The 25,070-nt window shown below is 33.4% G+C and overlaps 1 protein-coding gene across 16 annotated transcripts in view; it reads left to right on the plus strand.

Moving 5' to 3' along the window:
* LOC114338023 (disks large 1 tumor suppressor protein) overlaps positions 1-25,070 on the plus strand; it is a 1,799,868-nt gene that overhangs the window by 1,742,353 nt on the left and 32,445 nt on the right. For 10 of the 16 annotated variants that reach the window (XM_050644671.1, XM_050644669.1, XM_050644670.1 and 7 more), the window contains 3 exons: positions 1,276-1,329; positions 12,204-12,245; positions 19,515-19,601. In XM_050644671.1, coding sequence (XP_050500628.1) covers positions 1,276-1,329; positions 12,204-12,245; positions 19,515-19,601 — 183 coding nt within the window. The remainder of the gene's footprint in view (positions 1-1,275; positions 1,330-12,203; positions 12,246-19,514; positions 19,602-25,070) is intronic. The other 6 variants (XM_050644675.1, XM_050644674.1, XM_050644678.1 and 3 more) reach the window with 4 other exon arrangements.

Raw genomic sequence — 25,070 nt, forward strand, 5'->3', positions numbered from 1 at the left:
TTTTTATATATTTTGGTATGTTTTTGTCTTGCGATACGGCTGTTCTTATGGTTGTATTTACATTGTTGTCAGATCTTCCGTTTTTCTGGAAATCTAATGAACTTTCTCATTGCAAATGCAACATCCTGTATATTTTTTGTGTTTTGAGGTCCTTAAGAAATACTGATTATTTTTCATGTAATATTCCCTATACCTAAATGCCACGGTAGCCCTATACACTAATCTCAGGAGTTATTCCTACATTGATTTAAACAATTGTATTCAAACAAATTATAAAAATAATTTATTCTGCCCGGTGAGCTATTATTTTAGGTTTTTTCTGGATCATTTGGAACAAAAAACGCCTTTTGTAATTTTTCTTCAAATTTTTTTCTTGAGCTGAAGAAAGATGATCTTGAACTTAGGCACTCAGTTTCAAAAATAATATTTTTTAGTGTTTTTGAACCTTAAAAATCGTCATTTTTCATTGTTTTTTTTTCAGTTTTAATTTGTTTATTACGAGAGACAGAAATGAGGTTTATAGATCATTCGGAACAAAAAAAGTCTCTCGTAATTTTTCTCTCAAGTGGATCGTTTTTATCATAATAAATTAAAACTGAAAAAAAAAACGAACAATGACGATTTTCAAGGCTCAAAACAAGTAAAAAATATTTTTTAAATGAAGTCTCTAAATTCAAGTTCAAACTTTCTTCTATCAGCTGAAAGACGTTTTTTGTTCCGAATTATCAAAAAAAAAACTTAAAACGGGTAATAGCTCACCGGGCCGAAAATTAATTTTTATAATTATTATTTGTTAAAAAAATTATTTAAATAAATGTAGCAATAACTCCGAAATTATGGCATTTAGATATAGGGAACATTACATGAAAAATAATCAGTATTTCCTAAGGACTTCAAAACGCAAAAAATATACAGGATGTTGCATTTGAAATATAAAAATAAAAAAGTTCATTAGATTTCCAGAAAACCGTAATATCTAGCAAAAACGTAAATACCGCCATCGGCCGCGTCACAAGATCCTTACTCACTAAAACCTATAAAAATCGTGCAAGCCGTTTTTGAGATAATTGAGGCTTTTCATAATATAAACCTTACTATTATAATAATTGTTTCAAATATTTTATTTTTAATTAGAAGCAGCATGTTTTGTAGACCCAAATACTATTTAGAAACCAGTAGTTTTTCACATATTGAGTATTGTAATGATTATTTCAAATCAAAACAAGCTGCGTGCTTTATTTTTATCATTTTCATTATTTTATACCCAATTTTTAGACCCCAATTCTGATAATTCTAACTCCGCTAACGATAACGAAAAAAATCCCCAATGTAAGTAATTAATTTTTATTTATTTTTAACAGTTTTCGCCTTCTAGAATTAAGAACTGGTAATCAGCCGACACTAACAATATTTTACAATTCAGAAATTTATTTTATTACTACTAATAACGAAATTAACAAAAATCATTCACAGAAAATATACATCTTTAATTTAGTACGTGCTAAATAAGTATATTATTAGTAGAATAGTAGATATTGTATGTTTTAATTATTCAAAAATTTCTGCGTTAACGTTGTCTGCTAGATGTCTGCCTCCTCAACTGTTTCTATTTTTAAGGCAATCTCTAATTTGGCTGTTCTTAAAATTCATTTCTTAAAAACATGTACAAAATTTTTGTCATACTAACATTCTTCTTCTTATTGTATCACAATCCTGGATAGATCGGCTTCAACATCATCCTTCTATCTTTTTCTGGGACGGCCTACTGATCTTATACTGTCTGGACTCTCAAAAAAGATTGTCTTTAACACTCTGACTTCCGCTGATCTTACCACATGACGTGCCCATCTCATCCGGTTAGCTTTTATATGTCTGACGATGTTTTCAGTACCATACAGAATCACCAACTCAGAATTGCGGCGCCTTCATTTTTTCAAATTCCAGTTTTTTCCTTTTCACTGTTCCAAAATGTACAACTAACGAAATCTTTATTACGCAGTCCTATCGTTGACTTTCCAGCTAACTTCAAATAACTTATGCCATCTCTTATAGTGAAATGTACCTACTCTTATTTTATAAGCCATACAATTGTAGGCTAAAGATACTTTTTAATTTTTTTCCTCTGACTTCTCCCACGTCTTCTCTCACTCTATCTTTCTGTGCCTTCTGTGAGATGAACTATCATTGCATTTTTCGTTAGCCCTCTTTCCCTCTCATACTTATTTGTCTTACTAAATACATCAACTTTCTCCCTTGCAGCCTAGAAAATATTGTGTGACATCCTTACCAAATCTCACCTCCTGTTTCTTCGTCTTCATGCGTCTTCCCATCATTGGAGGTTAGAGAAGCTACATTCGACTTTATACAACCTAACAAATGAGCAATTAGTTTCAGATTAGCCATTTTTTCTGTAATGGAACATGGTAAATACAGTATGCGGCAAAATAAAGAGTACTGTAATAAATATTAAAATGTGTTTGATTATTTATATATCTAGTATACATGATATAGCCTTGCAAACATTATTCATGATGACGCACGTTGACGATAAAACAGATGTTAAAGATGCACACTGGCCAGTGGCGGATCTACGACGAGGGTAAATAAGGAAATTTACCTTTCCCCTAACAAGGTCCAAAATTAATAAAAAGAAATTGTTCAAACATAAAAATATATTAGCTGGCATGAAACCGAAACCACAGAAAGACAAATTTAACAAAATAAACACTCTAGTTAGGAAAATTAAGGGAACTTAATACCTATAATATACTTTATTATTTATATATACTTTATTATTTATATCTTTTATGTAATCTGAATTTATCTTTTTTATGTTTTTTGGTTGATTTTTCATTGGAAGTTTCCCCTAAGGCAAATTTCACCTCCCATGGCAAATTTCTAGATCCGCCACTGCCTCTGGCACAAAAAAATCTTTAATTCTAGTCCGCAATTCCGAAATGACAGACGGTGGATCTGTCTGACTCCTTTAGCATTCCGCATATGTACGCATCTGGTGGCGTTAGTTCTGGTGAGTGGCAACTCTCAAAATGATCGCGAAGTATTCAAAGAGACTCCCTGGCAGTGTGACAGGTTGTCCCGTCCTGCTGAAACCATTGTTGATTTTAAGCTTGGCCCGTTTTTGCGACCTTTTCCGGATGACCGACCATACAAGTACTCCACCATACAAATTTTTTCTGCAAAACAGAACCATTCTGAAACACCTAAGATCATCAAGGCATTCACATACGTTATAACGACGCCGACGTTCGAAAACCACTCATAGACCAGGACTAATCTGTAAAAAAACGTGTATTTTTGGATGTGAGAGGTGGCATTCGGATTTGTGCAGATAAAGTTAGGTGACACCTTCAGTAATAATATTTGACTTATGCTCCTTCTCAAATATGCCCGGAACATTAATAAAAAAATTAAAATATTTAAAAATTTTGAAAAACGTCGATTTTTTTCTGCTTTCTTTGCTTATAACTTTAAAAAGATAATTGATAATAATTGATAATTGATAATTGAATTTTATATGATATACGACTGGTCAAAAATGTCTTAATGTATTACCTTTTCTGCAATATAGCAATAAATACAAAATAAGGGGGCAAAATAAGTCTGTTGTTATTCAATATTTTTTAACCACTTTGGTGGTACTTAGAACCTTAGTAATTCGCTTAGAAAATTCTTATAATTTACTTAAATGGTCTACTAAATTTCATTAAAATCGACCTAATAGATTTTTTAAAATCTTTCTGAACAAAAAGTAGACCATTTAGAAGTTGGCTAATTTTTTTACATATAAAGAGGTGCTCTACCTATCTAATACACACTTTACAGAATTAAAATCGGATTATTTAAGGTGCCTCAGCAATGTTTTAAAATTATAAACAATTTTTTGGCTTATAAACAAATACAGTAGGAAAAATGAAAGAATACCCATGAACGAACATATAAAACACGCTGTATTTTCCTGTCACCGTGTCACACAAAAAATTGACCAGCGCAAGTACATGTAATAATTAATATTACATGTACTTGCGCTGGGCAACTTTCTTTGTGACACGGTGACAGGAAAATACAGCGTGTTTTATATGTTAGTTCATGGGTATTCTTTCATTTTTCCGACTGTAGCTTTGTTTAATAATAAAAAAATTAATTTTTAGCAATGCAAATAATTAAAACCGGTATAATCTGACTTAAACTTTCAAATGCTGTCAGCAGAATTGCTATTTTATTTTTTAATCAAAAGTTATTCTCGTTCAAAAATTGCAATTTTTCGAATTTTTGAATTTTCCACCGCGTTTATCTCGAAAACTATGCATCCTACGAAAAAACTTGTAAGAACATTTTTTGCTTAGAATTACCCAAGAAATACAAAAAATGTTTTATTTTGCAAAAAATCGATGTTATGTAATTCCTCAAGTTCTGTTACCCAAAAAATTCGTGTTCTACGGGTCAAAATACATAAAAAAACTTGGGTAAGTCCATCTAAATAAAGGAACCTGTAGCATCCCCTCCTGGACACAGCACTAATTTGTTTATAGATAGATAGATCTTTATTTAAATAGAAAACCTAATATACATACAATATAAAGAAATATAAAGAAATATTTATATAAATATAAAAAAAATTATATTTCTTTATATTGTATGTATATTAGGTTTCTATTTAAATAAAGATCTATCTATCTATCTATCTATCTATCTATCTAATTTGTTTATAAGCCAAAAAATTGTTTATAAATTTGAAACATTGCTGAGGCTGCTTAAATAATCCGATTTCAATTCTGTAAAGTGCATTAGAGAGGTGGAGTGCTTCTTTATATGTAAAAAAATTGACAAATCTTTGTATGTTCTAGTTTTTGTTCTGCAAGATTTTAAAAAAATTTTAATGTTTTAAAAAAAGTTTTGATTGCAAAATCTAGTAAGTCAATTTTAATGAAATTTGATGGACGGTTTTAGCTCATTACAAAAATTTTCTAAGCGAATTAGGAAGGATCCAAGTGTAACCTAAGTGATGGAAAAACATTGATAAGGACAGGCTTGTTTTGCCCCCTATATTTTATATTTATTGCTATTTTGCAGCAAGGGTGTTAAATTAAGACATTTTTAACCAATCGTATCTGATAGAAAATTTAATTATCTGTGTTTTATTCCTATACGACTTTGTTTCAAAATGAATCGTTTTTAAGTTATAAGCAAAAAAAAACGAAATTTTTTGAAATTTTTAAATATTTTATTTTTTATTATTAATGTTCCGGACATATTTGAGAAGGAACATAAGTCAATTATTATTACTGAAGGTGCCACCTAACTTTATCTGCAAAAGTCCGAATGCCACCTCTCACATCCACCTAAAAACAGATCCAAATTTGAACCATACGAATTTCAGAACTGTTTATTTTGCCGCATAGCGTATTATTTCATTGTTTGTTATGTCATCAGGTCAAATTACTTTTATACTTTCTCATCAGATTATATTGCATTACATTATAAACCCACATTTCCAATGTTTTTTGCCACAATGATTACTATTTCACCTATTTGTTATTTACACATATTGAAAATAATATACCAACGATCACGCTCAACAGACAAACATAATGGTCGAGTTCATTCAAAAAATCCAATTATAATTATCGATCCGATGTTTTCAACAATATTACTTCACTGTCTGGATTTTTTCATTCCATTTTAATTGAAGGGTAAACGTAGTCAACAAATTGATGAAAATATAGTTCGTGTATGAGTATGTAATGAAATTATGAACAGTGTTATATCTGACTAATATAAAATATAATTTGGTTTTGAAGGATCGGATTTTTATTATTTTTGTGCAATTAAAACACAAACTATGCTCTTTAACAGTATTCATCATTATTCTCTGTGTTATTATCCCGATACGTGTTCAATGATTTTTTAATCTAATTTTTAATTTTATTACTTTTTATCACTACGCATTCATTTAAATATTTCTATGGCAATCTTGTAGAATTTCTTGTCACTTCCATTCGTACTTTTCCGTCATCTCTTCTTCTTCTTAGATCAGACGAGACTCCTCAGTCTCTGGTACTTGGACGTAAGCCTCCGTACCATACCTTGTTTTTTTCCTTAATCTTGAATATGTTCTGTGCTCTCAACGAAGACCAATAAACAGTTTTCTTATTGGTAGTTTTAAGATCTCTTCTGGTTCAAACCTCCGTTGACCAGTGAATTCCTGCCCTAGAAAGTTTTTTTATCAATATTTTCGATTATTTTTTTAGTCTGGGTTTGCACTTGAGTGGCTCTCCATTTCTTTTGATGCTTCCTTCATTCATTTCTGAACCTCGTTGTTCAATTTTCACATGTCAAAAATATTATATTTTTTACTGTGTTTAATCTCTTATTAAAACCCTTAACTTTAAATAAAACTCAAGCCAGCCCTGTTCAATAGTACCATTTTATCCCTCCTATTTCTTACCCTCTCTCCTCATCCCTTACAGACAGACAATATTTGGACAATTTGAGTCAAAGGGTGAGCCACTCTCTCTCATCAGCCGTTCGACGGTCAACAAGTACCACTCACACGTGTGGAGCAACAATAGCAATACGTGCACGAACAGTAATTCGGGTGTGACGCCATACACGATTTCGCAACAGTCAAAACCCGAGGCACGTGGTACGGAAACAGTCATCTCGTATGTGACCGGCTTCAGTGTTCCGGACAAGATTTTACAACTTGGTAAGACTTTATTACACCTATGAATATTGTCTGTATAAAACCTATATTTTATGTTTCCACCTGAACCTAACAATCCTATACTAATTACAGTCCACAATCAAAACTAGAGATTGTATTTTACAATCTCATATATGTACAAGCTTTTCGTACACTCGTTTTTCGTAGCATCTTTAGTGATGCTACAGAAAGGTTCTGGACCTTCAAAAGTTTCTCTCGTGTCTTGTTTTGCCAACATATCTGCTTGTTCATTCCCATGCACCCCTTCATGACCCGGCACCCATATTCTTCTTCTTAAAGTTCCATCTATTGAAGGTTGGATATCATAATGGCTATGGTCACTTTGTTGGCTGCTGCTCTGAATAGTTGTAATGAACTACAGTTAAACCATTCTCTAAGGTTCCTGAGCCAGGAGATGCGAGCCAGCGATTCCTCGGATCCTTCCTTGTATAATAATTCTCAGCAAAGACACTTTATTATTGTCTTTTACCAGGTTGTTGAGATCTTTGCAGTTTCTCACCAGTTTTGATTTGGTGAGTGGGTTCTTTACTGCCACAATAGCTGCTTGGCTATCTGTGTAAATGTTGATTCTCTTAGCTTTAGGGTCTCCATCCAGGATTTCATCAATGCAGACCACCAAAGCAAAAACAGCCTGGAACATAGTAGTATGTTGATATAGGCTGTAAGATTTATTATAGTTTCATGTTTGCCCAAAGACTCCTGATCCAGTACCATGGGCAGTTTTAAATCCATCAGTGAACCATATTAAGTCCTCATATGGCGATCTTATAGAATTTATTGTCAGTTCTATTCGTACCTTTCTGTCATATAACGCACCCTTTCATTCAACCATATCTACCAAATTCGAATAATGCAATAATTTCTATATATTTCTCCCTCTCCCTTTGTTTTGACCGTTACAGTAATTGTTGAAGATACTGTTCCAGTCTTTGTTTTAATTTCTTCTCAGGATATGCTTCTAACACCATTTGAACATAATATGTTATACGCACCAAGTAATATCTTAAAAATCACAGGTTGAATTACATCCTTATTAGATCCAGCACGAAACCTATAAAAACTCGAAGGCTCCCCTGTCAGAGGAAATCTCCTGTATTCAGAAGAGTGTACTTCAAGGATGTATTCTTTCGCCAAGGCTATTCAATATGTACTCTAAATATATTTTCCCTGAAGTATTGGAAGAAGAGCCAGCTGCTCTGCTGGAATATTGATAAATACAGTTTTGAACAATATCAGATATGCTGACTGCAGACTTTCGTAAACTCTTTGAGGTTTGATTGATAATAATTCCAATCCTCTAAGTTTGGTGCGTTTTGCCCTATTAAAAGATGATCTTGCTCTCTTCTTGAGCTGTTTCACTTCAGTACACCACCAAGAGTTTTGCGACTTTCGGACCATCCTTATCGGACAGGATCTTTTATAAGCATAACTTATTTTGTTTTCGATTAGAGACCTTTCCAATTCTGTATTAGTTCCAGCAGTTAAAACCGTTTCATTCCGCAAAGTATCTTCTAAGAATCGGTTGTAGAGTTCTTCATCCATCCACTTAGGATCGCGGGATTTGATAGGTACTTTTGGCATATATGTCCTAAATAACCTCTTTTGCATCTTTTGTAACAAATTCTCGATTATAGTCTGATACATCATCATCAGCATCAATCAGCCCTTTGCATCCACTGCTGGATATAGGCCTCCCCTATTTCCGACCACTGTCTTCTGTCCTGGGCGCTTTGAATCCAATTTGTGGTCATTCTTTTTATATGGTCCGTCCATCGCGTGGGCGGTCTTCCTCTACTTCTTTTATCGGCTCTTGGTCTCTACTCGAGCAACCTCTTTGTCCATCTCCCATCTGTCAGACGGGCCACATAATCGGCTCAGTTCCATTCAAATTTAGCCACGTGACATACAACACATGTGACTCCTGTTCTCAATGTTAGTTCTTCGTCTGATAGTCTGATACGTCATGTATCTATTTGTTTAACTTGCATCCTTTGTATTTGACGCATTTCAATACTTGTAAAAGTCAGATGAAATAAAGAATATTGATTGATTGATTGATTGATCCTTTTTGTTTCTAAGAAAGATGTCATCTTTGCAGACAATGTGTACTAAATTAATTAATGGATTAATTACATAAGCCTATAAAACTGTTATGGTATTATGCTTTAGTAAAATTAATTAGAAATTATTTAAAATTATTATAAAATTTATTAGAAACGTTAATAAAATTATTTTTTTCATTTTAATTGTGGCTTATTTCCCATATAAATAATTAATCATAAAAATGCCACAAGGAAATAGCTTCAGAACAACATTAGTAAAATGTTTTATTAGTTAAAAAAAATTTAAGTAAATAAAATATTTTTCTGAATTGAAAATACTAAAACCAATCAAAATTTTATTATGAGTGTTTTGTTTACATTTTTTAGTGTGATATTAATAAAATCAGCTTGCTATACTAACTATTATACTGGGTGGGCCAAAGAAAAGGCCTCGATATTTGACAGTAGTTATTAGATTTTAGGGAAATGCCAAAATAGGTCGATTTTTAATTTTATATTGCAATTTTTTGGCATATATTTCATACAAGTGACGTCATCCATCTGAGCGTGATGACGGATCGATGATTTTTTTAAACTGGAATAGTGGTCATGTGGTAGCTCATTTAAAAGGGTGTTCAATTCTCTATTCGGTAATATAAACATTAATATTATTATTTATACAGGGTGACCAAAAAAATAATTTTTGAATGCAATTAATTGACGCAAAAAGAAGAATGTAGGTAATTTATTTAACTCAAAATACATGCAGTACAAAATTACAAATATTTTCACATGTGTTTCCCATATTTCACATAGTTTTTTTTGTAACTCAAAATATATATAGTTTCTGGCAGTACTGCTGTCAGAAAATAGATAAAAATGTTTAACTCATAAATAAACATTTCTTTTCGTTTAAATTAAATCACAAACAGTCTCCCAGCTAGCTTTTGGCAGTTTGAAAATTTAATTTAAGCGAAAAGCAATGTTTATTTGCCAAATGTTTTTTTCTATTTTCTGACAGCAATAGAATGTATTTTGAGTTAAATACATTCTTCTTTTTGCGTGAATTAATTTAATTCAAAAATTATTTTTTTGGCCACCCTGTATAAATAATGATATTAATGTTCATATTACTGAATAGAGAATTGAACAGTCTTTCAAATGGCTTACCACACGATCCCTATTTCCATTTAAAAAAATCATCGATTACGTCACCACGCTAAGATGGATGACGTCACTAGTATGAAATATATATCAAAAAATTGTAATTTAAAAATAAAAATCGACCTGTTTCGGCATTTCCGTAAAATATAATAACTACTGCCATATATCGAGGTAAACTCTTTTCTTTGGCCCACCTTGTATTACCATTTGTCCGGCACTAACAAAATGGCGTTTGGTAGATACTTTGATAACGATTTTTTGATACAGACACGCTCAGATTGAACCTGAGATGAGATTATTCTATGCTTAAGCTATATGACTCTCTAACAAAAGAATTACTGACAATAATTTTAAATATTTTTGCCCATTTCTTAAGAGTAGTTCATTATGTTGATTTAAATTTACAAAAAAAAATATTCAAGAATGTTTTTAAGGATAAAAAATTGATATCCAACAAGTCAAATTTCATTTTTCGCTGAGACCAAATGTTCTAATGAGTGTAAATAACACAAATCGGGCTCAAATAATGAAACGATATGAAGAAGATTATGCTAAAATGTCCAAACGTTTCAAAAAAATCAAACTTTAGTAGAAATGTCAGATGGTACTTGACAATCATCTGGTGGTATCGATACAACACCTGATGTTGCCAAGACTTACAATAAATGTAAATTGTACCTGTGTCAATGACCATTAGCAGTCGAAGCACATAATATTTATTTCAAAATAAAAAAAATACACTTGAAAATTCATATGAAAAGTCCATATGAAAATCGAAGTTGAACACAAGAAAAGGAAAAATAGATTTCTTATTGAGACTTTGATACTGAATGACATAACTAAGCCTAGCCTAGTGATTACGTTGATATTACAGTATAACCCTGCAAATCCGAACTAATGGGGGGGGGGGGTTAGCCTGTTCGGATTCCGAAAAGTTCGGGGTATCCAAAACTAATAATTCAAAGTTTTGTTGTCGTTGATTTTGAGTTGCTGCACCTGTTTCACTCTCTCCCTGTTCCATCCATCTCAGATTGATGTCACTGATGCAGAGCCAGTGTCATTGTTTGTGTTTAGTCGCTAACTCGCTGACTAGATTTACAATTTGAAGAAGATCCATTTTTCCATTCTCCATTACAAGATGACCTAGAAGTCGTACAACAACAGGATGAGAAAACGGAGACTAAAGTGTGAACAATTACAGAGTGGATTGAAGCTGACGACAATGGGCACAAAGAATTCACGGATGAAGACATTACAGACTTGGTTAAACCTCAAGGCAACCCTAATGAAGATGAAGAAAGCTAGGAAGAAGTTTCCCTGCCATATCGAGTGTCACACGCAGATGCCGGCTAAAGCTCTGGGTGTGGCTCTACGTTACGTGGAGCAGAACTCTGCTGCGTTACCAGTCGATGTAATGTTTATGCGTAAATGGTTTAACATTGCTGAGTCAATTCGCTGCACCTCCATGAATCAGAAGAAAGTGACCGACTTCTTTAAGAATGCTCCTTAGGGCTGCAAACGTTCTTGCAAGAGTGTGGACAATATTTTTGGACTCAAGTTGACTACAAGAAAGCCAACGTAAAAGCACTACGTATCATTTTTAAGAAATTTTAAATGTCAAAGACCTATTAATCCTAGATTGTTCAATTTTCTGGGTTTACTTTGTATAATCATGTTTTTAAGTGTTTGTCTTGAATTTTTAAATTTTTTTCACTTTGCGTTGGTTTGGATTTGCCGAATGTTCGGATTAGCGGGGTTCGCATTTGCGAGGTTCTACTGTATATGCAATTTTAAGTGGATTTGTTAATTCTAAATTGTGTCTATTGCGATCCAAGTGCAGGCTATTGCAGTCCAGTACAGATTGCTATTTCAAAATCATTTTTATTTGGTGTAGGAACAGATACAGTTCCCGGATAGTTTAATCTATTTAAGTCGATTTGAAGTCGGCTAATTTAATACTTTTAAGTAAGTAATCAACACTTTAAACCCAACCACTATTTGGTTTTGCGGTTAATAGCGTAAGTACTTTAAAGTTGACTGACGATGGACTGATAAGACCGAAAACGTTCGTCCTGAACCACTATTGTAATCCATTTGACTTTTTAATTAAATTACTTATACCAGTCACAACAGAAGTTTTTTACTTCTATGTTAAAGTTTTTATATTTGAACTACTTTATGAAAAAAAAAAATCGACAACCAAATCTACCACGCCCTTGTCTTCACATTTAATGTTTACTTTTTCATTGCAGCTTTCATGCTCTGTTATACTCAAGAGGATGCTAACGCAGAAGGTACAGTATCGATTTTGGCCAATTTTCCTTTAACATATTTTTTATATACATATAATAATAATTTTTACCGCATCAAAACTACTTTTGTTACTATAAAATACGGTAATTTTTTTGTATATTGGCTGGCACGTTTACAGTTTCTTAGGATTATTGGAAAGTCGATTATATTTGGCAACGTTGTAAAAGTGAATGTTGTAAATTTCCAGTAGTGTGAGATGTTGAAAATATATACACCAGTGGACGGCTTTTGGTTCACATTTAAGGGATTTGGTAATACATATTAGGAATTTGTTCTAATTTGTTATTATGTTGTGTTTTTGAAGGTAAAAAGTCCTCAGAAATGGTTACTTATAGAGAAAGTCACATATGGTTGTTTTTTTTTGTTTTTGGCCTTGCAGTGTTGATCACACAATAAGTGACATTTGTTGAAAAAGTATTGTTATTTTACTTAAACTATCAGAACTTTAAGTCACGTAGACTCATTGTTAGGTCTCCCGGGAAGTTAGTGTAGTTTACAGAAATAAATTATCATCTTTAATTTGGTGTTTCCCTAAGAGCGATAGATCCTACAGCTGAGCCGAAATTATATACATGGTCCTTCGAGCCGGATTTAAATTCTGATTCATATATTATTACATAAGGTGTTGCAGTTTGAAGTTTGATGAGTTGTTCAAAGACTAGTGTCGTCACTTCACATATTACACTAAACTATTGTTATGTTATAAATATCTTATGATTTTATTGTCGTTGCTTTACTGTCGCCGTGTTCGGAGCTACTTGTCGCCGCGCAATATGTTTAATCTCAAACATTGAATTTTCATATTCGATATTAAACAATCTTTTTATCACCCCATATATCACACTAACGTAATTGATATTATATTGCAAACATGTGCGGGCTATTTAATTAGTTTGATTATTGCAAATAATAAACAATATTTTTGGCAATGGACACTAATTTTATTCGTCATTAGGTTTCCTGGGAAGTAAGTGTAGTTTACAGAAATAAATTATCATCTTTACTTTGGTGTTTCACTATAGGCGATAGATCCTACAGCTGAGCCGATATTATATACAATGCTCTTTTACTACCGATGACGCTTTTGTAGTTCTATAGCAAACTCTTCTGTAACTCTACTTAACAAATAGTTGGACTTAGCAAATGTTAGGTTTTAACACAATGCGGCCGGAAGTAGAATCAGAAGTCGATATTTGAACTCTTCGCCTAACTTTACGTCGATTGATATACGATTTCACTAATTTTGAGTAATTTTTGTAAACTTCCGGTTATAACTTTTTAACCGGAAATGACATCAAAGCCGGAACTAAATGTTCAAGGACTTTTCAATACGCGTCGACTGATATATCATAATGTACTATTTCTTAGACTATAATATGTCACTTCCGGTAACAACTTTTTAACCGGAAACGATATAAAACCAGAAGTACATATTTGTTCCCGTCTGGGTAAGACGTGTCAAATAATATATCTGGTACTATTTCGTCTACTTTAAAACAGTACTTCTGGTTGCAACTCTGGAACCAGAAGTTCTTCGTCAACCGTTGTCCACCCACTCCTGAATATAGGTCTTTACCAATTGCTTCCATCTTTCTCTATCTTGCGCCAGTCTAATCCTCTGTTTGTCTGCCTCTGCTCTTATGTCATCTACTCATCTCTTTTGAGCTTTTCCAATGCTTCTTGTCGTCCTCCTCCTTGGTCTCTATTCTAGAATTCTTCGGGTCCAGCTGTTATCATCAAATCTTATGTTACCTGCCCAGCGCCATTTCATTTTTGTAATGTATTCCACGATATCTCTGATCTTCCTTTGACTGCTTATCTCGGTGTTTCTAATCTTGTCTCTTAATGATAATCCAAATAGTCCATACTCTCACCTATTCCAATCTCACCCATATCGTTTGTTAACTTTGTTCAGTTTCTATCCCTCTAGCTTCTTGAACCTTCTTCTTCTTCTCCTTCTTCCTCCTCCTCTTTATAAGCAATTCTGCTTGTTCATTGGCTGATTGATATCTCTATGGAATGTTGTCACTCCATCTTTTGCGCGGTCGGCCGATACTTCTTCTACCGATTGGGGATTTATCTCTTTAACTTATTTTGACCACACCGGTCTCCCCCATTCTGTTGGTTATTCCATGCTTTTTTCTATTTAGTGTCCATTCGTTTATACAATATAATTTTCTTCTAATGTGTTCACGTCTTCACTCCCCTTTAGATCTTTCAGCGTATTTCTTGTAATTCTTCTTAGGACTCTCATCTCTACCGTTTCCACTAGTCTTGGTGGCTTGGTCTTCCTCAAGGCTTAGTGCTAGCTCCTTTATTATTTAATCTTTATACAACAGATATACCTGAAACAAAATCGAGAAAATTCGCTTATGCAGACGACTTGGCCATTGGCTTCCAAGATAATAGTAAGGAAGCTGGAGAACGAGCTCTAAACGAGGACCTAACTACACTAAGTAACTACTTTAAGAACTGGCGCTTAGGTCCTAACACAAGCAAAACTGAAACCTGTCTCTTTCACCTGTCGAAATCAACATGCTGGTGATACTTTCAATGTAACTCTAAATGATGCAGCTATCAAACATAACAACAACCCCAAATATCTAGGCGTCACACTTGATAGAACACTCACCTTCAAAAGCCATCTTACAAATGCAGCCGGTAAACTGAGAACAAGAAACAACATAATAACAAAACGTGCAGGAATAACTTGGTGTGCTTCTGCAGATACTCTTCGGACCTCTGCTCTAGCTTTGGTTTTTTTCAGTGGCAGAATATTGTGCACCAGTATAGCTAAATAGTGCACATACAAACAAAATCGATATCCAACTCAATCAAACCATGAGAATAATCACTGGAACAATAAAATCAACCCCACTGAGATGGCTACCTACTTTGAGCAATATTGCTCCACCAGATCTACGCCGTACAGCATCATTAGTGGGAGAGTACCAGAAAATTGTAGCCAACATACAATTACCAATCCATCAAGACATACCAGACATCTCAAAAGAGCACCAGCGACTGAGGTCTAAAAATCCTCCAATCAGATCGGTCCGAACAATTGGTGATTCCTGTAATATACAAAGGCAATGGTCCATAAGATGGATGCCAACAATAGCAGCAGACTATATTCAGATATCCACCCCAACCCAGGGTTTCATCGGATCGGGTCTGCCCCTGTCCACCTGGGCGAGGCTTAATCGCATACGTACCGGACATGGTAAATGTGCTGATTCTCTGTTCAAATGGGGTCGTGCGGAAAGTCCACAGTGCGATTGCGGATCACCTAGACAGACCATAAGTCATTGTGTTTCAGATTGCCTAAATCGTGCCTACCGTGGAAACCTCCAGGACTTTGTGGAATGCTCCCCAGAAGCAATTGAATGGCTATGTAAATTGGACATTAATATTTAGGTTCATTTATTATATTTTAGTGTTTGAATAATATATTATATTTGTGTATTTATCGTACTGTGAAAGTCCATACGCTAAATAAAAATACTAGTCTTGGTGTTGTGGATGTATCGGGTCTTATTTCTGATGCATATATCATTATTGGTCTTACACTGGCTTTATAAATTCTTGACTTCATCTCATGGTTAATATGACGGTTTCGCCATATAATGTTATTCAGGTATGCTGACAGCCTATTTGCTGTTTGTACTTGAGTTCTCACTTCTTGAACCTAGTATTAAAAATATTTTCGTTGGCTCTTGTTGATATACAATGTGTCATTTTAGCTCCCACCCCTTAATGCAAGTTTTGTTAGTTGATATTACAAATAATGTAAACAACTATGTTTCGTGGATTTTCAATTGTAGCATCTATTAGCTTAACTTTGAACTCATTACATTGGTTGTTTCTATTGTTTTCCATAATTGTTTATTACGTTTATGATTTGAATGACTTTTGAATTGGAGCTATAGGCTCTGCGTATTCAATTAACTACTGTTACCAAATGTTTACCTTTGTTTCATAATATGAGGTTGTATAAAATTAGTTACAGTGGTCAACATTTTTTGTAAAATGTTTTTCTGAATTTATGTAAGGTGATTTTTCATAATTTGATATTTTACGTATGTTAGCGCAGAATCTGTTATTCTCGTGTGTAGAGAGGGATATATTTTTTGGAGCATACGTTTGTTAAAAAATGTTCCCGCAGATGTAATTACATCAGGTATTGCCAGTATATGTCGGCTTTCATCTCTGTTAATGTGTTGTTGTCGCTTTTCTTGCTTTTGGTGTAAACATGGAAACATGCAGTTCGATAATTTCGAAATAGTAATTAAAGTTTGGTTTTATTAGTTCCTAGGCCTATGTTGTTTTTACTAATTATGGTTGTTTTTACTAATTTTCAACTAACAAAAAAAAACCATTATACTAACTTACCCCTTCTTATTTCTTCTTCTAAGTGCCTATCCGTTTTGGATGTTGGCGATCATCATGGCTATCTTGACTTTCTTCCGCAGCTAAGTGGTAGTCGTGTTATACCACTTTCGTAAATTTTGAAGCCAGGAATTCCCTTGGAGAATCAGTTAAAGAGGGCCGTAACGTTCTTGATTTCTTATTACCTGTCCTAGATATTCTAATTTTTTGATTGTCATGAGAATTTCACACTATTTCCCCATTCTACGCATGACTTCCACATTAGTAATTCGGTCAATTCAGAATATACGTATACCCTTTTTAAGTAAAAATAAAAACAGACAGCATATGATTTCCGATGGTAATAGTAGGATTTGTGTAAATAAGCTGCCGTTGTAGGTTTATTGTAATTATTGATAAAATGAGCAAAAATGTGTTTTATAAATGAGGTGTTGTGAATGTTTATATTTTATGCCAGTAAGTGCAGTAAAACTAAATTTTGCTCACCGAAATATTACCAGCAGGTGAATAACACAATAAATTTACTACACTGTGATTCTTATCAATTAATATCAATTATTTCTCTATTTAAACTACAAAATATTACAGACCTTGTCTAATATCTAATTCGAACTAACACGTTCTAGCTCGATTGAAGATTTCAAATTGTCTTATTTATCAATCTTAATTTTTCTGCTTCTGACAACAAATGAATCAGAGTTATTTAATGGAACATATCGACATTTTTGTCTCGTATTAAGAAGAGAAACTTCCCAATATTCCATCTGCTAATTCCAGACATACTCTCGACCGAGCTTGTTTTCAAAGTTGCCAGTTGTGGCTGTTTATATGACCAAATGAAAATTCGAAAATGTATTCACGAGGGGATACGCGGTTTGGTCGTTTTTGGTTCTGACAGTTTAATTATCGGATATATAGAGTACAATTTAGGTAGCGTCTTTTGTGCGGAAAATATATTACGTCAACGGGAAAAGAGCGATTAGTATTTTTTGGAAAAGTTTATTAACAATACTTGTTTGGGAATTGGTTTTAGTTTTGAGTTAGCATTTATGTCAGCAAGCTAATGGCCTGGTCTGATTGTTAAAATTGAGTTCGTTCATACATTTGAGATTAGTTTAAAGCCACATAGTGAATAAAAACTGCTCGTCAAAAGTTGGTATTATTCAAATAGGATATTGGTATTAATGAAATAAAACTTTTGCTATCAAAAAAATTTCGTTATTTACATATCAAATGGAAATCCTTTTTTAGATAATTTTCTCTTTCTCTAGATAGCAGAGCTTTCTCTCTAAACAATCCTTACCTTATTAGTATTTCGAAATTTTTTTGTATAGAGGTATGGACGAATACACCGAACATTACAAAAATAACGTTGAATGACATAGATTTAGAAACAGTAAGCGAATACATGTACCTGGGACAGATAATGAAAGTTAACAAAGACAATCAAACTGCCGAAATTACCAGAAGAATAAGGTTAGCGTGGGCAGGATTCGGAAAACTGAGTTGGATCTTGAAAAACACTAAAATAGAACAATATTTGAGAACCAGAGTTTACGATCAGTGTATCCTCTCTATACTTACGTATGGTTCACAGACGTGGATGGACACTCACCAACGCCAATATGGATAAAATAGTAAAGGCAAAGAGAGCGATGGAAAGATCAATGCTCGGGGTGAGGCTCATAGACAAAAAAAAACAAATAAATGGATTAGAAGCAAAACCAAAGTAAAAGACGCAGGAGAACATGCTGCCAAATTGAAATGGAGCTTCGCAGGATACAATGCCCGCTGAAGGATAAAAGATGGAATCACGAAATACAACAATGGAGACCTTGGTTAGGAAGAAGAAGTAGAGGAAGGCCACAAATGAGATGGACTGATGACATAAAGAAGTTTGGAGGACACAACTGGAAACTGCATTGAGCATGCTTGGAATCAACTCCAGAGAGAATTAGATTCACACGGCCTACAGCTACACCAATAAATTTTACATTGATGGATCTAAATAAGTAACCCGCTGTTTTTAGAGCTAGGGAAGTAAAATGTTAGGTATAATATACGAATTTCATTATCAAACTTACTCTATCATAGTTTATGAGTAAATATGTGTTTCTAGTGTTTACAGAAGTGAAAGTAAAAAACTTATAATTTTCTCCCACATAAATTTAATGTTGAATCAGAAACCGCCATCAGTTTTTGAATCTACAATTTTTCTAAATCTACAGTTTTTCTGAATCCGCAATTTTTTAAATCTACAGTTTTTTCTGAATATAATTTTTGTGGATCTGCAGCCTTTTTGAATCTACATTTTTCCGATTCTACAGTTTTTATGAATCTACAGTTTTTCTAAATCTACTGTTTTTCCGAATATACAATTATTTTGATTGTTTTTCTGAATGCAGTTTATCTGAATCTACCGTTTTTTAATATACAATTTTATTTGAATCTAAGTTTTTCTGAATCGACACTTTTTATGAATCTACAGTTTCTCCGAGTCTACATTTCACAGCTTTGCTTATACATTTACTGATACTCATTTATGTACAAGTGTAATTGGTACCAAATTCAGTTTAGTTGTTTGGTTTACTGTACATATATATATATTCAATTTTTGTGTAATGTTACTAACCCGTCCCTTACCTTTGTATGTTTCTTTTACTATAAGAACAAAATAAATTATTTATTCTGGTTCTTATCATGTACATAATATAATTTTGTCTACAGCGTTGCCAAATATGGTCACTTAGTTGTTCAAAATAGATAAATACGTAAACGAATCGTGCCAGCCAAGGTATAAAAATGTTACTATATAATTTTTTTTCTTTTTTGGCTTCTTTCTGTGTTACAATAAAGTACAGGTGAAATATTATATCGGGTCGAACTGCCGTATATGGAAGAAATAACACTTATTTATTTGGAAGATAATGACAATATGGGGGATTTTAGTAAGTCTTAGTGTTGTGGTTTGCATGTGGCGCCGCCGAGGCAGAAAATTTCAAACTATTTGAATTTTCTTCGCCCCCTTTTTATTACGTATACTTGCACTGTCTATCGGTTTTTTTGAGTCGATGCCACTCAAGTGATTCAAAAGATTTTTTCACCGAAATTGGTTAAAAAAATGAGTAAATCAGGATAAAAAAAAAGATATCTTCTTAATCATTTTTAAATGATTAAATGGACTGTGTCAATAACTGTAATAAATGTGATAGGTTAAATATGAGTGGACTCTTAAACACCTGTATACTAGAGAGGTATATCGTGGCTCATAATGAGCCACATAATAGACCTGGAAGTCCATTATGGCCTTTGGTGACTTCTACGAAGTTTTAGGGCTCGAATTAATAATGCTCAAACGTATTCAGCCATATCCCATCCAATCCGGGGCAGTTGCACAGAACGTGGTCAGTCTGACAGAAGCTGCAGTTAACAATTTCTCTCAGTCCGATTTTGCTCGTGTGCCCATTGAGGCGACATTGTCCTGTTAGGAAAACTGTATATAGGTCTTCATGTATAAAAGCCTTCGAATTCCAATTCAAATTTGTTCGTACCAGTGCTTACGTTCCATCCGTTCATCCCTGTCCGATATCGTTCCTTTTATTTGCTTCTTGATATGCCAACGAAAGGTTCTGAACCTAAGTTTCTTTTGCTCTGCCCTGGCAAGTAGATCCACTTTTTTGGTCCTTTCAATACGAGTATGTCCAGGCATTCAGGGTAAACTTTTTCTTCTTGACTGGCTTTACAACTCGGGGTGTCTTCGCTGCATCCACTATATCCCTCCATCTTCCATCCTCCATTTATCATTGTTGTATCCCAATCCTAGATAAATCGGCTTTAACATCATCCTTCCATCTTTTTCTGAGACGGCCTACTGATCTTCTACAGTCTGATCTCTCAAAACACACTCTGTCTTCCACTTATCTTACCACATAACCTGCCCATCTTATCTGGTTAGCTTTTATATAGACGATGTTTTCAGTACTATACAGAGTCACCAATTCAGCATTGAGACGTCCTCTCCACTCTCCTGTCAATTCATCTCCACCTCTGATTACCGCCTCAAAACATTTAAACTCTTTTACTACTTCGAAGTTACGGTCATTAGTAGTAACATTCTGCCTAACTCTTGATCTTGGATATTTGGTTACTAGCATTTATTTCGTCTTCTCTTCGTTTACTCGAAGACCCAGACTACCTATTTGGAGTAAACTTACTCGGTTAGCATTCTTTTTGTTATTCTTTGCTTGTAGTCTTATATCATATTTGTTTGCCAGTCCTGCAGATAGCATGCCTAAAAGTACAATATTGCAACTTTTCACAAATTACACTTTTGCTGAACCAAATGTTTGCAACGTTTTGTAACACAATGTAAAGAACCCAACAAAATGTGTGACTCATTATCGGCCGTCTGATCCTCACCTCATCAGAGTTGTATGTGCCCATACCTGGATCAACATTCTTACCATCGACTACCAGTAGAAAAGTGTAAACTCTTGTGTGACTGAAGGAGTTTTTTTTCACTTCTGTTTCAGAATATATTTTCTTGAATTTTTGTTTATATCAGTTGAAGATAGAAGTTGTTTAGCACTTATTTGGTGATTGTGTTCCAGAATATCCAGAAAGAGCAAAATGATTATTTTTAGTTTTTTTTATTCTTTGTTTTTTATTGTTTTTTGTAAAATTAAATTAGTTAAGACGCTAGTTATGGCTGGGTAAAATTGCTTTTTAAGTTTACTTATCCTAAGCTACCGACAAATAATTTTTTTCACGCTACTACAATCGACTGCGCACTATTTTTCCAACGCTGATCGAGGACAACGGACAGTGACACTGAAATTTTACATTGGTCCTTCGAGTCAGATGAGAGTCAATGAAGGGAATTTGTTTGTTTTGTTCCTTAGTTCTCTTTGAATTACAACATATTTTTCAGAGTTTTCAATATCAAAAATAATAAAAATTATTTATGATCACTTAGTAGGTGAAATAATTTTTTGTTTAATATGAATAATTAGCGAATTTATTAATCCGACAATCTGACGTACTGCAGTACCGTGATAAATGTAAATTTGCTATTATTTATTTTGTTAAACATAAAAGGTATTGAATATATTCAATATAATTTCAGCATAAATATAAATAATCTTTGATTTATGAGTACATATTTACAAATATAATTATTTTTGACCTAATGATTCAATGCCTTATTGTGGATCACTTGTTTGGATCGACTTTGTGAAAAAATCGTGTATTTTGTTTAGTTTTTTTTTGTTATATTTGAATAATTTACTGATCATTACTGCTTCGTGGTTAAATATGTGCTATATAAGAGACAAAGCATCAAAATAAAAAAAAATATTTTACAGGCCAAGTTTTGCAATTTCAAATTTAAATACTTCAATTCTTTCTGAAACTCAATACTTCAGTCAAAATATGGCTTACACTGCCCCATGAGATGCCTAGGGCTTCTATTAAATCTCTTTCCACTTCAATGACTCCAAAAACAGCAACAACATCAGAAATCGTCCACCAATCCCAGGCAACCAAATAACTTTTACAAAACGTTGAAAAGACGTCATAATTATCACCAAATCACGTCAGTTTGTCACGTTTTTTCGACGTCGAAAGTCACGTGAATATGTCCCACCATAACTGACGTCATTTTTATCACGTTTTAAATAGGTGATATAAAAAACGTAGTTTTTGTGTCGTTTTTTAGATTATTTTTCATTTTATGGTTTTAAAAATACACAATAATAATTATTCGTATGGGTATCGTTGGTATTGAAATTTTTCATTTAACTGTTTTAAATTTAGCTTATAGGCTAAGGTATACTTACTGTGTCAAAACTGAAACAACATATAAATTAATAAATAATTTATTAACAAATTAATTTAATTAAACTCGATAACACATAATTAGTTCATTAACAGAAAATTTTCACAAAAACAAAACACATAACCTCAAACCGTTTTCAAGAAGAACTATCACAAGAACTATTGCATTAAACTAACTCGCAACTCACTTGAGAAAAACGAATATTCTTATGACAATTTAAGGCTTATAGGTAAACGTCAATATACAAAATTATCAGGGTTGTCAGATCAGTTTGTACTTTTTCAGTATTTTTACTTTCAAAAATCAGTAGCAGTAGATTCTTTTTAGGCCATGTAAATACAGTAAAACCGGTGTATTCGGTCACCTGTCAAAATCGGCCACCTGTACTAACGGCCAGTTTCAAAATTCTCAAAACCAATTATATGAAGATTTCCTTATTTAAATAATCCAATAATACCCGCTCAAAATACTGATGGGTCAGTATTTTCTATTGGAAGAAAATACTGTGACCCATTGCGCATCGTTACTAAATAGCTTGTAAACAAAGAATGCATTGACAGATTGAAATGATACTTCACACACGTTCATATGAAGAGTGTACCAACATAACAAAATAAAATTAGGCTAGTAGCAACGTCCTCTCTTATTGAACCGCAAAACTTATTGGATACTTTGACCAGCCTACTAGATATGCCCCATTTTTAATGGTACACCTTATATAAGACAACCATTATACACTAAAAACACCATATTCTCATTCATAGATATTCTATTCGCATATTGAAGCTACAAAAAATGTCCACAAAAAAGCAAGTTTATAGTGTACTTTATACACTCCACAACCTGTGAATGTATTTTGTCAGTCAAAAATTCTTCTTTTTATAATCCAAAAAGATAAAAATAAACATTTCATATAAGTTAATTGAAATCAAATAGTAGTCTCTTTATATTTGTAGCAATATTTATACCACAGAAGCAAGTATTTTTGAAAAATTCTTAATAATATAGTTTGAATCAACCCCCATGATACTAAATTATTATCGTTCGTGTATAAAATTGGCTTTAGACATAAAATTAATAACGCTTCGCCATATTCTTCATTTCACATCACTAATACAAACGAGAAAATCAACAAAATCATCAGTTTATAATATTTATGAGCTCACTAATAAGTAAATTATGCAGAATTTTTGTAGATAACAATTTTATTGTCTTCACTATGATCACCAACCATCTTTACCTTTTTGCGACCTTAAAATAATGTGACCTGGGAAATATTTTACAACCAAAGGTTCAGACTTAGACTCTCTGAGTTCAAAATTGGTCAAATCTCCGAGTTGGTTACGGCAGTTCATGAATGCTCAGAGAGTATATCTAAAATCTGATCCTTACGGTCTATATAAATATGTATGATTTTTGTATATCCCATAATATGTCTATTGAAACAAAAACATAAAATTTCAAAAAATTTAAAATACATAAAGCACAGCAAGAAATCTATTTTATTAATTACGAATTTTACACCTCTTTTATTTAGTCTATTACTTAATTTATATACAGTTATTTTAAAACACTACTTTAATTTATTTAGACTAACACTTAATTAATTTATATAATGCATATGTATTACAAGTTTTTATTTCCCGATAAAAATACGCGCTTACATCAGATACAATTTACTTCAGACTGCCTCGTACAATAAAAATAATTCTTTTTTTAAATCCTCTTGCCCTGCTCCTCGACTTCGCCAGAAATGCCCAAGGTCTTGTTTGGAACAAATAGAACTGCTCCGGAGACATCCTGACGGCTCTAGAACTGGGCTACCTAAACGAGTAGACAACCATTGTTTACTTGAGGTCCCATCGAATTCTCTAGTAGGTCATTGACATAAAATCCATCGTGGGTTTTAGCCTAGTAAACAACATGCCTTCCTGTCTTGAGCAAGTTCCATCCAATTCTCCACGCCCATATTAAGGTCTCCTGATATATTATTTCGCCACCGGAGTCGAATGCATCCGCGTGGTCTTCACAGAACAGTGGACCGATTCTATAAGATCAACGCGAAACAATTACGTTCGTTATCCGACGGTTTGCTATTCTGTAAGCTCATTCGGGAAGAATCGGAGAAGCAGATCACGAAGCCGATTACAAAGCGAAAGCGATAACTTTTGACTTGCGTTTCGTTTCGCTTTCGATAGTGTTGGTCGATCATTTTCACGTGGTAAACAAGCGCAGGCGCTAAGCAGGTTGTTCGTTGTTGTGTTGATTTCACAAGAATTCTGTGTTCTTTGTTTTGTTGATAATGAATTATGAATTAGTGATGCTCTTACACCACCTTCCCAATCTTCCGTAAGTTCCTGTAGCTCATCAAAAAGGAATCAAACTAGTTCTTTGCTTAAGCGAAAAATATCAATAAACCTTATATCTGTTACACCAAATGGGTCACTTCTATCTCGAAGGAACCTGCTTTCCTCTGGCGTTAACCGCAGATCGCAGATGGTTTCTTCGCTCGAGTTCTCCTTCTCCATATAGAACAAATTGCACCGGCAACATTTTTATTAAAATATAATAAAAATTTAAT

Source organism: Diabrotica virgifera, chromosome 2, assembly GCF_917563875.1.
Source record: "Diabrotica virgifera virgifera chromosome 2, PGI_DIABVI_V3a".
Lineage (NCBI taxonomy): Eukaryota > Metazoa > Arthropoda > Insecta > Coleoptera > Chrysomelidae > Diabrotica > Diabrotica virgifera.